Here is a 14,534-nt window from a genome sequence, read left to right on the forward strand (position 1 = left end):
GACGCTCTCTCTCTCTCTCTCTCTCTCTCTCTCTCTCTCTCTCTCTCTCTCTCTCCGATTTTCTCAGTTTTCTCTGAAAATGGTGAGCTAAGATCTCTGTCAAAGCTAATTTATACTTAGCGATCTTCGACATTCTGGTCGTATTAGAGCTTAATCCACTGTTAATCTCACTGTTAGTTCATAATTTTGTTTACAGGTTGTGGCACAAAAACTGAAGGAGGCGGAGATCACCGAGCAGGATTCGCTTCTTCTGGTAAGCAACCGTCGCTCGCTTTTAGATCGGAGTCATAGAACACTCTTCGTCATTGTTTGTAGTCACCGCTCGCCGATTCAGTTTTCCTTTACATAGAGATTAGCCGTAGATTTGAATTTTGTGTTGAAGAAACCTAGATTCATATGATGTTGCATTTTCTATGACTTCTATGAGGAGTTGAGCTATGATTCTGTGAATTTGAGTCTGAATACTCTATTGTTTGCTGTGGATTTTAGACGAGGAACCTGCTTCGTATCGCTATATTCAATATCAGTTACATCCGAGGCCTTTTTCCGGAGAAGTATTTCAATGATAAATCCGTTCCTGCTCTAGGTAGATCTGTTTTTGTATATTAGATTTCGTTGTTACTAGCCGTACTTTAGAAGTCGGTTGTTGATTTTGGTTGCAATTTTGGCTTCTTCAACAGAGATGAAGATCAAAAAGCTAATGCCAATGGATGCCGAATCTCGCAGACTTATTGACTGGATGGAGAAAGGTATGAATAGCCTGGGTACATTGATTTCAATGAGGTTTTCGGTGTTGATTTTCTTTAATTTCATGAGATTTTAGTTTTGTTTGGCTGTTAATCTGTTCATAATTAATAATTTCATATGCTTGTAGGTGTTTATGACGCTTTGCAGAAGAAGTACCTGAAAACACTTTTGTTCTGTGTGTGTGAAGCAGTAGAAGGGCCAATGATAGAGGAATATACATGTAAGGCTTACTGCAACTTAATTCTCTCTTTAAGATTTGATAAATTCTACATGAGGTGAGGCAATTTGTTATTAATACTGCTTACTGCTCTTAGAAACCGCTATAATTCATATAGTAAGTACTATTCGGTGTGAGGAACTGTATTCCAAAGTGACTGATAACTAGTTTGTGCTTGTTTAGAGAATTGATCTGTTCATGTTACTCTTGACCTGCAGTTTCGTTCAGTTACTCGAATTCCGAGAGCCAGGAGGTGTCGATGAATATCAGTCGCTCTGGGAACAAGAAGCATGGTGGAACATTCAAGTGTGACTCCACAGCAGAGCTTACACCCAACCAGATGAGGTGACTTTTGGTTCAAACTTGTATTAGATTTCATTCTTATTCTCTTGTTGTTTGGTTATAATTTTCAGAATCTGTTGGATTTTGGTACTGTGCAGAAGTTCTGCTTGTAAAATGGTCCGCACACTGGTTCAACTGATGAGAACTCTGGATAGGATGCCTGAAGAGGTACATGTACAATTTGTTTTAGTTCCTACACAGCTGTGTTCATTTTTAGCCTTGATGCAATGTTCAAGAAGACTTTGTCCGCTTTGGTAAATAATTTACCATTTGTGATTTCGTGTTTTTTTCAGCGCACCATACTGATGAAACTCCTTTATTATGATGATGTGACGGTATACCTCTTGTGTTTTTGGTTGATGCTCCTCTTTGTTTATCTAATGAAATGTGCCAAAAGCTCACGCAGTTTTTTGAATTTGCAGCCGGTAGATTATGAGCCTCCGTTCTTCAGATGTTGTGCAGAAGAAGAAGCTCATAACCCATGGACAAAGAATCCATTGAAAATGGAGGTTGGGAATGTGAACAGCAAGCATCTTGTCTTAGCCCTCAAGGTAAGGAATAACGAATATATTTTGGAATGCCAAAAATTAAGATTCGCCATTCCTGTGCCAGATTAAGTTAGTGTTACTTTGTATTTTAACTATTTATACAGGTAAAGAGCGTGCTTGATCCCTGTGAGGATGAAAATGATGATAATCAAGATGATGAAGTGAGCTTAGGAGCTGACTCCATGCAAATGGATGACTCTTCTGAAACTGACAGTGAGGTAAAACTGATGTTTTGAGTTTAATCAACTATCTACTTTGACTTACGCTGCAAACACTGATAGTGATGGTATGTTTTGTATATTATTTATAGGTTAACCAATCACAAGAGGATCAATATATAGTTGCTCCCATAGGTAAGGGTTGCAGACTTATGAGCCCTTTTACTATAATTCCCATTTCCTGTAAGATTTTGTCCGAGTTGTGGAATAATGGTTTTCATGACAGCTAAGCTACAACCACAGGAGGATAACAGCATACCTCAGGAAGTAAACAGCATGGATGATGCAGGTAATAAATGCATTACATGTCTAAGTTAGCTTATCCGCACATGAGAATGAGAGTGAAAACATAGAATCTGAGCTAACTAATCAGCTAATATGGGTTTTACTACACAATTCCTTCCTTTGCGGCTTTCCTATACAGCTGTATTAATTAGGCTAATGAACTGTTCTATACTATTCAGCTACAGATGATACTCAGGATCCAGAGGAAGATGAACAGCAATTTTCCCGGATAAAGGACTGGATCAGTAGCCGCCATCTTGACACTGTTGAAGTTACTGATGTTCTCTCGAACTTCCCAGACATCTCAGTGGTATGGATTTCAACTGTTCAATTCTTTGCTGGAATCTGTACCAAAAAGTGCCTGTTGGTACAGTTGGCTGACAGAATATGCTGTACTTTCAACTGTTCTTTGGTCTATTGGGTATGATTATTATTGTATACTGACTCCATCTCTGTATTATTCCATGCAGGTTTTGACTGAAGGTAAACTGAAGAATGCACTTGTACCTGCTGCTGCGTTTCTTACTTATTTTGAGGTTTATAAATATTCTCTTTGGTTGGACTGCAGAAATTATGGACAGGCTTGTTGCTGAAGGTGTTCTATCAAAAACTGGAGAAGACAGTTACAAGAAGAAGGTCTTTTCCTCTTCTCTTTGTTTCAATTTTCTTCCCATTGTTTCTTGTTTTCAAGTCAAACTAATTTTCTTTGTGAACTTCACAATGCAGAAGTCTGACCATGAATTCATCAAGGTGAAAAAAGAAATGGACTATCAAGTAGTCCCATATAGTGAAAAATCTCCAAACGCCAATGATCACTTGTACATGAAGGTGATTGTGATTCCTGTCTTGTCATATTTATGTCTGTATGATGTACTAGGATTTTTGAAAATTTACTCCTTGTTCATCAATTATTTTGTAGTCTGTATATTGAATGATGATACTACATTATGTTCCACTTAGGAGGATACAAGTTTTTGTTATATAATTTTATTTTAGGTGACATTTTTTTTTCTATTGCAGGCACTGTATCATGTTCTCCCAATGCAGTATGTGTCAATTGCAAAGCTTCAGAACAAGCTTGGAGGAGAAGCAAATCAGAATACTGTGCGCAAGATGATTGATAGGATGGCACGAGAAGGTTTTGTTGAAACCAAGGGAAATCGAAGGCTAGGTGAGGAATCTGTTCAGTTTGAGCCATTTAAAAGCTTTTACGTGTCTAAGTTACTTATGTATAATCAAATCATATCCTCTTACTATTAATTTCAGGAAAGCGTGTGCTGCATTCTGATATTACCAAGAAAAAGCTTGTTGAAGTCCAGAAAGCTTTGAACTATGATGGAATGGTATAGTTGCAAACATGTCTGCATATCTTTTTGAAATGTATTCTATACTGCTCTCTGACCTTGTATGATGAACAGGATGTGGACAACACTGAACCCGAAAGCAAGTCGAATCATCAAGGATTTTATCCAGTTGGTAAGAAAGCACAAGTTCTTTTATGCACGAAAACTGTGTTTAAGCATCCAGTGGTTCACCTGGTTCTTTACATTACCAACTTAATACTCACACCTAGATAATGCTTTTGTTATCAGCTAGTAACTACCGAGACACATCCACATGCGGTGTGCTCCACTCCATTGGATCAGATCTGACACGCATGAAAATAAGGGCTAATTCAAATGAATGCAGTCCAATGAGGAGTGAGCAGACTACATCAATGAGAAAGGAGCATGGAAACACCCCCACAAGCCGGGCTCAGGTGAATGTCTAGTACTGAGGCTTCTAAACTTCCATTTTCGTGTTAGTTTTCTTCTGCAACCGAGCTGTTTACACTTCAAACTAATATTTGTTTTCCGGAAACTTTGCAGCCTCAAATTTCAAGAGAGAGTTTTGCACCTGGTAATGATGAACACAGAGCAAATGGCAACACAAACCACTGTGATGAAGATGAGAGAGTGATGTGCAGTAGTAGGTCGACGCGAGACAAGCGTTCCCGGAAAACAAGCATGGTATGATACTATGATTCAACCTCCTCATGATAGAATGGTTTGCTCTGATTTTTATCACAGGCAATAGAACTGATGAAAATCCAATCTTTTCTCTCTTCTGTAGGTCAAGGAGCCTATTCTTCAGTACACAAAGCGCCAGAAATCTCAAGCCGTCTGAAAATTTTTGGAATTTGCAGATGCCGCCTACCATAGGATGCTTCTTCTTTGCTAATGTTTAACTACCTGTTGAACTTGGATTAGTACACTTTTGTGGGTGACTGGTGACTATAGTAGGATTAAGGATACAGTCTTACAGACATCTAAGTCATCCTTAGTCGATTTTTACACCAATTATGGCACTTCTGGTATTGTTAGTATTAATGTTATATATAATCAATGTATTGAAGTTGGGAAAGGTTGGAAAACAATGAATCAACTGTGATCGATTCCATATTGGCACTTCTGATTTTAACCCCAAAACCACACTGACGCCCATATTTTCTCCACATCCACTCAGTCACCAATCAAATCACCAAAGAACAATCGCATAGAAAGAGGAGAGCGTATTCAGCGCACCTGGGTGCGCCGCGCACCCGTCTATCTCCGCCGTCCATTTGACGCGGACTTTTGACTTTTTCAAAATGGACGGCGGAGATGGACGGGTGCGCTGTATAATTTTCATAGAAAGAGTAACTAAAACATAGAGATTCATTATATATGAAACTTGAACCATAGTTTAGTGTTCAAACTAGCCCCTAACACAAAAGTATTTAGCTCATTGTTCTAAGGTAAACAGACAACAACATATTGAAAATATGAAGACAAAGTCGGTAAAAGAAGGAGGTGAGGAGACATGGTGGGTGTTACTTGAAGATAGATGCTCGCTGTGGTGGAAGATGGCTTGTATGGAACTCGAAAACCAGAGAGCTACATGTGTTTTGAGGCGTCAATTCTGTATGAACAGAAGCTCCCTTTTTTGTGGAAGAGTCGGATTCATTCCCTTGGCGAAAGCCATCACGACCGATTATGTTGGTCAAGCAGAAGAAAAACTTCATTACAAACTCAAGATCGGAGTGAATGGTGACACTCTTTTTTTCCTTACGGATCAAAAGAAGTACGGTGGCTACATTTGACACTAAAATAGGCTGAACATTATCACGAAACATCTTAAATTGACACTAAAAACTCTTATGAAGTTATACTAATTTATAAAAAATCGAGATATCATGTAGGTTTTAAATAGAAGCTCGTATCCCTTCTTTTGTTTTACAAAGAAAAGAAAAAATAAAAAGGATTTTCTAAAGTTTCTATCTCAATAAAGCATTTCACCATAACCAACCGTAACATCTAGAAGCTGGCATAGTTTTGACTTCCGAGAGTAGAGTCACGCTTTCGGCATTTGGACAACTTGTACATGTAATAAACTGTGATCAAATTTTAGAGCGCTTAAATTTCGGAGTCCCGCCAAACACCACCCCCCATTTCCTCTCACTTCATTTCAAACTTCTCCGTCGCTTTAACCCAAACGCAGTTCTCTCTCTCTCTCTTCTCTTTCTCTCTCTTGCTCCTCCGATTCTGTCATTTCTCCGACAAAGATCTGAAGCCATGGTAAGCCTTCGGAAGATCTCTGAGCTCTTCCTTTATCCTCTTCGTCGATCTGAGCCGTACTGCTTTTGAAGGTTAATTCAGTCTTAATCTCACTATTTTACTTGATATTCTTGCAATGCTTACAGGTTGTGGCTCAGAAACTGAAGGAGGCGGAGATTACCGAGCAGGACTCGCTTCTTCTGGTAAGCAACCATCGCTCGCTTTTAGATCGTAGTCATAGAAATCTTCGTCGTTGTTTCTAGTCACCGCTCGCCGATTCAGTCTTCCTTTACATAGTGTTTAGCTGTGGAATTGAATTTTTTGTTGAAGAAAACCTAGATTCATATGCTGTTGAATTTTCTATGACTGCTGTGAGGAATTGAGCTATGATTCTATGAGTTTGAGTCTGAATACTCTATTGTTTGCTGTGGATTTTAGACGAGGAACCTGCTTCGCATCGCTATATTCAATATCAGTTACATCCGAGGCCTTTTTCCGGAGAAGTATTTCAATGATAAATCTGTTCCTGCTTTAGGTAGATCTGTTTGGTAAAGTAGATTTTGATGCTATTTTTTCTGTTGTTAAACTTGGTTTGTGATTTTCGTTGCGATTTTGGCATCTTCGACAGAGATGAAGATCAAAAAGCTAATGCCAGTGGATAAAGAATCTCGCAGACTTATTGATTGGATGGAGAAAGGTATGAAATCGGAGTTTACTGATTTGAATGAGCTTACAGTTTTGATGTTCTCTCACTTTTCCTTTTTTATTTTGTTTTACTGATGAAAATATTGGCAGGTGTATATGACGCCTTGCAGAAGAAGTACCTGAAAACGCTTTTGTTCTGTGTGTGTGAAGATGTTGAAGGGCCAATGATAGAGGAATACACATGTAAGGCTTGAAAAAACTTCAATGTTTCCATTTTCCTCCTATGTTGAACCACCACACTGGAATGTCAATGCTGATTTGACGGAAATGATTTTCTCTTGCCCTGCAGTTTCTTTCAGCTATTCAAATTCTGATAGCCAGGAGGTGTCAATGAATATCAATCGTTCTGGGAATAAGAAACAGGGTGGAACATTCAAGTATAACTCCACAACAGATATTACTCCCAACCAGATGAGGTAACTTGAACCGAAACTCCCAGATTCCATCATCCTGTTTTTTGAGTCCTGGTTTCTGAATTTGAGACTGTTTCACGTGCAGGAGTTCTGCGTGTAAAATGGTCCGCACACTGGTTCAGCTGATGAGAACTTTGGATAGAATGCCAGAAGAGGTAAGCCTGAACCTGGTTTTAGTTATAATATTGCACAGCTGTCTACGTTATTAGCTATCTTTCAATGTTCTAGAATCCCTTAGCGTGTGTTGGTATATCAGATGTATAATAGTTGATTTGTCGTTGTTTCAGCGCACCATACTGATGAAACTTCTATACTATGATGATGTGACGGTATGCTTTTGCATATTCCAGCTTCATGCCTTGTTGTATTAAATGTGCTTTGTGTACCAGAAGGTGACAAACTATCTGAATTTGCAGCCAGCCGATTATGAGCCTCCATTTTTCAGAGGCTGCACAGAAGAAGAAACTCGAAACTTATGGACCAAGAATCCTTTGAAAATGGAGGTTGGGAATGTAAACAGCAAGCATCTTGTCTTAGCTCTCAAGGTAGGGGTTATAGGAATTTTATTTTGGAATGCAAGAAACTAGGGTTCGCCATTCATGTGCCGGATTAAGTTAGTATAACTCAGTATCTGTACAGGTAAAGAGTGTGCTTGATCCCTGTGAGGATGAAAATGATGATATTCAAGATGATGACTCAATGCAAAGGGATGACTCTTCTGAATCTGACAGTGAGGTAAAACCGATGTTATGAACTCAACTTGCATCTACTTTGGCTTTAGAGCTTCCAGCTCACTTAATGGTGCCCACACTGATAAGCATAATATGTTTTGTTACAATTTAGGTTAATCAATCACAAGAGGACCAATATATAGTTGCTCTTGCTGGTAATATTTGTATACGTATGTATAGTTTATCCTTTGTACTATAATTGTAGCTTTGGTCTGAGTTGTTGGTGAAAGTAATAACGGTTCTCTTGACAGCTAAGCGTCAACCAGAGGAAGATAACGGCATCCCTCAGGAAGATGATTCCATGGATGATGAAGGTAATAAATCAATCATGTCTTACTTAGCTGACCATCAGCACATGAGAATGATATTGAAAAGAATGCGTTTAACTAGGAGTCTGAGCTATCAGTTTTCATCACCTTTCTTTTGTGATTTTCTTGCACAGCTACATTAGGCTAATGATCTGTTCGATAACTATACAGCTACAGATGGTACTCAGGATCCAGAGGAAGATGAACAGCAATATTCCCGGATAAAGGACTGGATCAATAGTTGCCATCTTGACACGGTTAAACTTACTGATGTTCTCTCAAATTTTCCAGACATTTCAGTGGTAAGGATTCCAACTGTTGAATTCTCTGCCGGAAATATGTGCCAAATACTGACTGTTGATACATTTGGCTTATTAAATATTTTGTAATCTCACCTGCTCTATTGTCTGATATATAATTCTTTGATGTATAACCTATTGACTGGTTATCTGTATTTTTGTATGCAGGTTCTAACTGAAGGTAATCTGAAGAATGTGTTGTGTTTTGGCTCGTTGATATGATTTGGAAATTAAGGATTCAGCAGGAAAATCTTAGTCTAGAAAGGAAAGAGGATTTTCTATAAGTTTTAGGAAAGTAATCTTTCAAGATCTGTTAGGATTTTGTCTGCTAGGTTTAGGAGTCCTAAAAATCTTATTGTATCAGCAGCCCCTATAATAGGGAGCCGCAGGGGGATTCTCTAAGGGTGAGACAGAAAACCTAGAGAGTCAAGAGTGATAGAGAGATAAGAGATCTAGCAGGGAGTTGGGGATTAGCATAGGGATTTCAATAAGTACTTGTAATCAAGTTGTTATTCTCCATAGTGCTAGTGATTCTCTCAAGAGAGATCACAAAGTGGACGTAGGCTAATTATAGCTAAACCACTATAATTCCGCTGTGTTTGTTTCTGTGCTCATTTGTTTTTATCTTTGCTTATATCGTAAAGTCTAAGTAAAGATCCTAGGGACTTAACCACTATAGAATGAACATAGACCGGCTGCTGTATTGTACTTATTTTAAAAGATTTTTACAAAGATTAGCTTGTTCTCAATTCTTTTTGGCTGTAAATCTGTAATACAGAAATTATGGACAAGCTTGTTGTGGAAGGCACTCTATCAAAAACTGGAGGGGACACATACATTATCAAAAAGGTTTTGGTTTCCCTTCTTTTTATTCAATTTCAAGTCCATTTTTTCTTTCTTTGGAGTCAAACTAATTGTCCTCCTGAAATTCTCACCATGCAGAAGTCTGATTATGAGTTCACTGTGGTAAAACAAGAAATTAATGGTCAAGCAATCCTGGTTGGTGACAAAACTCCCAAGTCTAATGATCACATGTACATGAAGGTGATTGTGATGCCTGCCCTTATCATAATTGTTTATGTGGAGTTATCAATTTCGTTACACATGCCTTATGACTAGAACTTCAAAACTGCTGCTAATTCATCAATTACTTTGTAAGTTTGTATAAATTTACTGCCGTCTGTTGTACAAGAGTAAATAGTTTCTGTTGTGACGAAGAGCATATATACATTAAATATTTGTGAGAAACAAGCATTTTATACAATTTCATTGAGGGTTTTACTTTTCTACTGCAGGCGCTGTGTCATGCTCTTCCCATGCAGTATGTGTCAGTTCCAAAGCTTCAGCACAAGCTCGGAGGAGAAGCAAATCAGAACACAGTGCGCAAGATGATTGATAAAATGACACAAGAAGGTTTTGTTGAAGCTAAAGGCAACGGAAGGCTAGGTGAGTAACTTGTGCAGTTTCAAGTTGAAAAAGTTTGTCCTCATCTTATGCTGGATAAAGTTATGTCCAACTTGCTGAAATCATTTACTTTTGAAACCAGGAAAGCGTGTGATCCGTTCTGTTGTTACAGAGAAAAAGCTTATTGAAGTCCAGAAAGCTTTGAAATACGATGCTATGGTAATTATGTTAAACATGTCAAGAGATCTTTTCCATTCTACACTATTATCTGTCTGATATTATTCACCTTGGACAGGATGTTGACAACGTTGAACCACCAAGCAAGTCAAGTCATCTAGATTTTCATTCAATGGGTGAGAGAGCTGAAGCTTTTATGCATTTAAACTGAGTTTAAGCCTCTAGTGGTTGTTACTTGACATCAGCATTTTATATCTAACAAATGCTTTTCTTAACAGGAAGTAACCAGAGAGACACATCCACATGTGGTGTGCTCCACTCGATCGGATCAGATCTCACACGCATGAAAATAAGGCTTAATTCACAGGAATATAGTCTAAATAAGAGTGAGCAGACTACTTCAAAGACAACGGGGCAGGGAAACACTCCCACAAGCAGGGCTCAGGTAAAGTCTTAGTACTCAAATCCTACCCTCTAACCCTTTGATTTCATGCTTATTTTCTTATGCAATTGAACTGTTGATAAACACAATTTTCTACACCAACCGTGCAGCCAGTAGTTTCGAGAGAGAGCTTTGCACACGGAAATGATGAAACCAGAACAATTGGCAACACAAACCACTATAATGATGGGGACAGAGTGATTTCTAGTATGTCCACCCAAGGCAAGCGTTCCAGAAAAACAAGCACGGTACCAATATGACCCTTAATCCATTTGTGATTCACCAGACACCAGCGCAATGCGTAGCGACAACCTGACAACGCTTCATTTTCCTCTTCTGTAGGTGAAGGAGCCTATTCTTCAGTACGCAAAGCGCCAGAGATCTCAAGCCGTCTGAAGATCCACAGCATTGTACTGCACTATTGTCAACAACTTTCAACCTATAGCTGTCCCATGTCAAGTGGGAAAGTTCTGTCATAACTCATAACCATAGTTAAGCAAACATGTTGTAAGCATTTGAACTACAGAGAGGTAATAGATGGGGGACTGGTAGCCTTTTGTCTTTGTCAACAACAGGCAAGAAGGACATGAACATTTGTCAATGGTACATAAAGAAGTTGGGTCTTTGGTACTAGTTGGAAGCTAGGCAATAAGGAAGAAATGAGCTTACATCAAGTGTGGTTAACTTATTGTCTGTGAGTTGTGGTTTGGTTGTTTAAAGTGTTTAACTGATAATTTTAAGCCTCGTAACTAACTAAAGTGCGTGAATTATTAATATAAAATATAAAAAAATAAAAAAAAAGTGCGGTTGACCCACCATATCAATCTAGTGAAGTAAGTAGGGACTAAAATACCACACATTGGATTTGATTATGATAATCTAAGCTAATAAAGTTGGTCGATATAATACTTGGTCACAATTACTTAGCCTGCTACTTGCCCATAGATTATTCTTAACATTTAACACTTAACAATTAGATATTGCTCAGGTCGACGACCTTTTAGGTTTTTGATATCGAAAGCCTCCACCCAACAATACTCGCCTCCTATTTATGTCGTATTTCGAGTCCCACTCAGAGAATCTCGAATGACAATTGGCGACGTGTCGGTCGTTCGCGAAACTTCGACCCGCCTCTAGGAACCGCTAAACTCACCTCCCCGGGCCCCATGACCCGCTACCCGCCGGCTCGTGATTCGGAGCCCTGACGCAAAGCGGGGCCCAAGAAGCAAATTGGATTCCCCTACCCACCGTCAGATCACACGGACGCATGAGATTACTTCAGAAGCTCCGCCACTATAAAACTCCCCTCTGCAAAGCCTAAACCCATTTGCTATATTTTTTCAGTGGCGACTTTGAGAGCTTGAAGCCGAAACGCTCAGAGAGAAATCTAGAGAAGCAGACATGGCCACCGTTGAGAAGGTGATCGATTTCTTTGAGCCTATTAAACCTTTGAGTTTTTTTTTTATTTGATTTTTGTGGTATTTGTTTGTGTGATTGTTTGCTTGGATCTGAAGCAACCTTTTGGTTTGTTGTTGATTTTTTGTGCAGAAGGATTTGGAGTGCAAGGAGCTGAAGCATCTAGGGTTTGTGAGGATCGCAGCGATTCAGACGCTGGTGTGCGTTTCGAATCTGTACGAGTATGCGAAGCAGAACTCTGGGCCGTTGAGATCGACCGTTGGGACTGTGGAGGGTGCTGTCACCACCGTCGTGGGCCCGGTCTATAAGAAGTTCAAGGGCGTGCCTGATGATCTTCTTGCCTTTCTTGATACCAAGGTATATAAGTTTTTGTGAAAATTAGAGAGAATGTTTTCTTGATCCGGAAATTACTATTAAATTTGTATGATTATGTTTTTTTGTCAAATTAAATTTGTATGAGTGTTTGTTTAAAGAGTTTTATTGTTATGGTGGTAATTGAATCGATGACCTAAGGGAGATTCTGATTGGAGTGTGAATTTGGTGAATCAAGGTGACTAGAATTGGAGTTGAGGTTTATTCTTTACCTGCTGCCCTTTCTGCTTAATTGGCTTGTGAGTTACAGCTTTGGATGTGAATTGGAATGTGGGAAATTACAAATTAGAATGTAAGCTTGAGTCGGGTTGTCAAAGTATAGGAAAGTGCCAAGTTATAGTCTTCTGCGTCTCGTTTGTGCAGAGGAGCTGGAAATGATATTTGGGTTTGTTTGGTGTGTTTGAAGGTGGTGATATTTGAGGTTTTTTTTTTTTTTTTTTTTGTGACTTGGTTTTACTTAAATGTGGTGTTGCTTAAGACTTTATATAATAGCTGTTTATCTGGATGCTAATTGTTCTTTTCTTGTGATGGTGGTATTATAATGTTGCCTTATGGGTCTTGGTTAATGCCTTGAGGAATACTCGGTAGGTCCAAAGTAATTTAAGAAGTCGGGCCATAGTTTCACATTTAGTATTGGAGCTAGAATGCCATGGTAGATATTGATACCATGTTTTCGTTTTTAACCTTTACTGGTGTGATGAAATAAGCACTTAAGGATGCTGGTTTAACAAGTCGTAGTTTATATGTTCCTGAGTTTCTGTTGCAAGTTCTGTTTATGTGCCCTTGTGCTACTTCATAGGAGGTGTTGTTGTAATTCTGTTGTTTCCAAGTCTTGTTGAAAATACAGCTAGGTTGCGAAATCTTCATTGTATTTGTCATTGTTGCTTATGGTTCTATAATCTTTGATACTCAAGTGGAGAGGCTTTTGAGTGTTTCATGATGCGGGTTTAACAAGTTATAGTTTATATGCTTTTCAGTTATGGAACAAATAAGCACTAAATGCCAGTTGAGTATCAATTTTGATATGTCTTTGTGGTTACGGTATTGACAGTTGTAATCTCACTTTGACAGGTAGATGAAGCCACTGACAAGTTCAACAAGCATGCTCCTCCTTTGGCTAAGCAGGTTGCAAGCCAAGGTCACTATTTGGTCCAGACAGCTTGGGAGAAGGGCAAAAAACTCGTGAAGGAGGCCCAAACTGGGGGTCCTCGCTCAGCCATCCATTATGCAGCTACAGAATCTAAGCAGCTTGTATTTAACCAATCTGTGAAGTTGTGGGTTGTACTTGACCAGTACCATCCAATCCACAAAGTGGCAGAGAAGGCTGCACCAACAGCTGCTCACTTGTCCGAGAAGTACAACTATACCATAAAGGACTTGACCGTGAAGGGCTATCCCATCTTCGGTTATTTGCCCTTGGTTCCAGTTGATGATATATCCAAAGCAGTTAAGCAGGGAAAGGCTGGGAAGAAGGGGGATGCAGCTCCGCATCATGAGCATAAATCTGATTCTGATTCTGATTCCGACTGAATGAAGTAGTTACTTTTTAAAATTTCTTGTTATGGTCTTAGTTGAATGGTCTTGTGGAATGGTGGGTATGAAGGAATGCTGCTTAGCTAGCTACTATGTAAATGACTTCTAGACCCCCTCTGAATCTATTAATGGATGTCAATGGTTTAGCCAACCTGTTTTGCAATTCTAAATACTACAAATCTTTTGGTCCTTTTTCACTCACAGTTTCAGGTTTGGATCATAAAAGAGCATGTGCCTATCATTTCTGATTGCAACTTTGCTTCTGTCATTTTCCACGGAAAGCATTATTTCATTTTACTTTCTAAGAAGTCTCCATTCATTACAAGTCTTTGTGTCTGCATAAATTTTCGACGTCTTCGTTGTATTTGCTTCCTATAATCGGAGATGGAAAACCTGAGACACATAAACATTGCGTGGACTCGAGCTGCAACCTGAACTCAGGACGTGGAGCTGAGCTGCTGAGCTGCAATCTGAACTCAGGACGGGTTTTCATGGTTGCCTGAGTTGCCTCTCACTCCCTTGATCGTTTAAAAATTAAAATCATGGCCAAAGATCATATCTGGTAAAAATAGCAATTTACAGAGTACAGAAATGAACACACACAGTATGTGAAGAAAAGAATCTGGTTGTTACATGCTAGAGAACAGTATCCCTGGACGCATTTCGCGTGATCATTAACGTTTTAACCGCGGTTAAAATTTCACTCACTCCCGCCAATTTCTTCACTCGTCTTATTTCAATTTCGGTTACTGCACGCTCTCCGAGGCAAAACTAACCCCACCTCCCCCCCTCTCTCTCTCTC

At 39.1% G+C, this 14,534-nt stretch overlaps 3 protein-coding genes across 3 annotated transcripts in view; all 3 read left to right on the forward strand.

Annotated features, from left to right (window-relative positions):
- The window catches only part of LOC101303480, a 19,928-nt gene extending 5,993 nt beyond the window's left edge, over positions 1-13,935 (forward strand). The window contains exons 9-30 of the mRNA XM_004310167.1: positions 4,607-4,715; positions 6,079-6,135; positions 6,371-6,467; positions 6,561-6,629; positions 6,728-6,820; positions 6,927-7,053; positions 7,136-7,205; positions 7,338-7,379; positions 7,467-7,595; positions 7,690-7,785; positions 7,987-8,095; positions 8,261-8,391; positions 8,557-8,569; positions 9,167-9,237; positions 9,331-9,432; positions 9,684-9,834; positions 9,935-10,011; positions 10,088-10,145; positions 10,248-10,414; positions 11,768-11,830; positions 11,960-12,184; positions 13,271-13,935. Coding sequence (XP_004310215.1) covers positions 4,607-4,715; positions 6,079-6,135; positions 6,371-6,467; positions 6,561-6,629; positions 6,728-6,820; positions 6,927-7,053; positions 7,136-7,205; positions 7,338-7,379; positions 7,467-7,595; positions 7,690-7,785; positions 7,987-8,095; positions 8,261-8,391; positions 8,557-8,569; positions 9,167-9,237; positions 9,331-9,432; positions 9,684-9,834; positions 9,935-10,011; positions 10,088-10,145; positions 10,248-10,414; positions 11,768-11,830; positions 11,960-12,184; positions 13,271-13,729 — 2,515 coding nt within the window. The 3' untranslated portion in view covers positions 13,730-13,935. The remainder of the gene's footprint in view (positions 1-4,606; positions 4,716-6,078; positions 6,136-6,370; positions 6,468-6,560; positions 6,630-6,727; positions 6,821-6,926; positions 7,054-7,135; positions 7,206-7,337; positions 7,380-7,466; positions 7,596-7,689; positions 7,786-7,986; positions 8,096-8,260; positions 8,392-8,556; positions 8,570-9,166; positions 9,238-9,330; positions 9,433-9,683; positions 9,835-9,934; positions 10,012-10,087; positions 10,146-10,247; positions 10,415-11,767; positions 11,831-11,959; positions 12,185-13,270) is intronic.
- Positions 9-4,729, forward strand: LOC101308635. The gene is made up of 22 exons (XM_004310028.1): positions 9-82; positions 197-253; positions 490-586; positions 681-749; positions 875-967; positions 1,183-1,309; positions 1,405-1,474; positions 1,600-1,641; positions 1,729-1,857; positions 1,959-2,072; positions 2,165-2,207; positions 2,299-2,361; positions 2,537-2,667; positions 2,828-2,840; positions 2,926-2,993; positions 3,084-3,185; positions 3,378-3,528; positions 3,624-3,700; positions 3,776-3,833; positions 3,950-4,116; positions 4,226-4,366; positions 4,470-4,729. Exons 1-22 carry the CDS (start codon positions 80-82, stop codon positions 4,521-4,523), a joined length of 1,869 nt encoding a protein of 622 aa, XP_004310076.1. The 5' UTR covers positions 9-79; the 3' UTR covers positions 4,524-4,729.
- Positions 13,936-14,274: 339 nt separating the features above from the next.
- The window catches only part of LOC101303772 (REF/SRPP-like protein At1g67360-like), a 2,570-nt gene continuing 2,310 nt past the window's right edge, over positions 14,275-14,534 (forward strand). Inside the window, exon 1 of the mRNA XM_004310168.1 lies at positions 14,275-14,294. Coding sequence (XP_004310216.1) covers positions 14,275-14,294 — 20 coding nt within the window. The remainder of the gene's footprint in view (positions 14,295-14,534) is intronic.

Source organism: Fragaria vesca, unplaced genomic scaffold, assembly GCF_000184155.1.
Source record: "Fragaria vesca subsp. vesca unplaced genomic scaffold, FraVesHawaii_1.0 scf0513160_u, whole genome shotgun sequence".
NCBI lineage: Eukaryota > Viridiplantae > Streptophyta > Magnoliopsida > Rosales > Rosaceae > Fragaria > Fragaria vesca.

Excerpts from the sequence above, each read along its gene's own strand:
- LOC101308635 (XM_004310028.1), top strand. Across the intron at positions 254-489 it reads AGCAGGATTCGCTTCTTCTG|ACGAGGAACCTGCTTCGTAT; the intron begins GTAAGCAACCGT and ends TGTGGATTTTAG. Across the intron at positions 3,701-3,775 it reads CTTTGAACTATGATGGAATG|GATGTGGACAACACTGAACC; the intron begins GTATAGTTGCAA and ends TATGATGAACAG.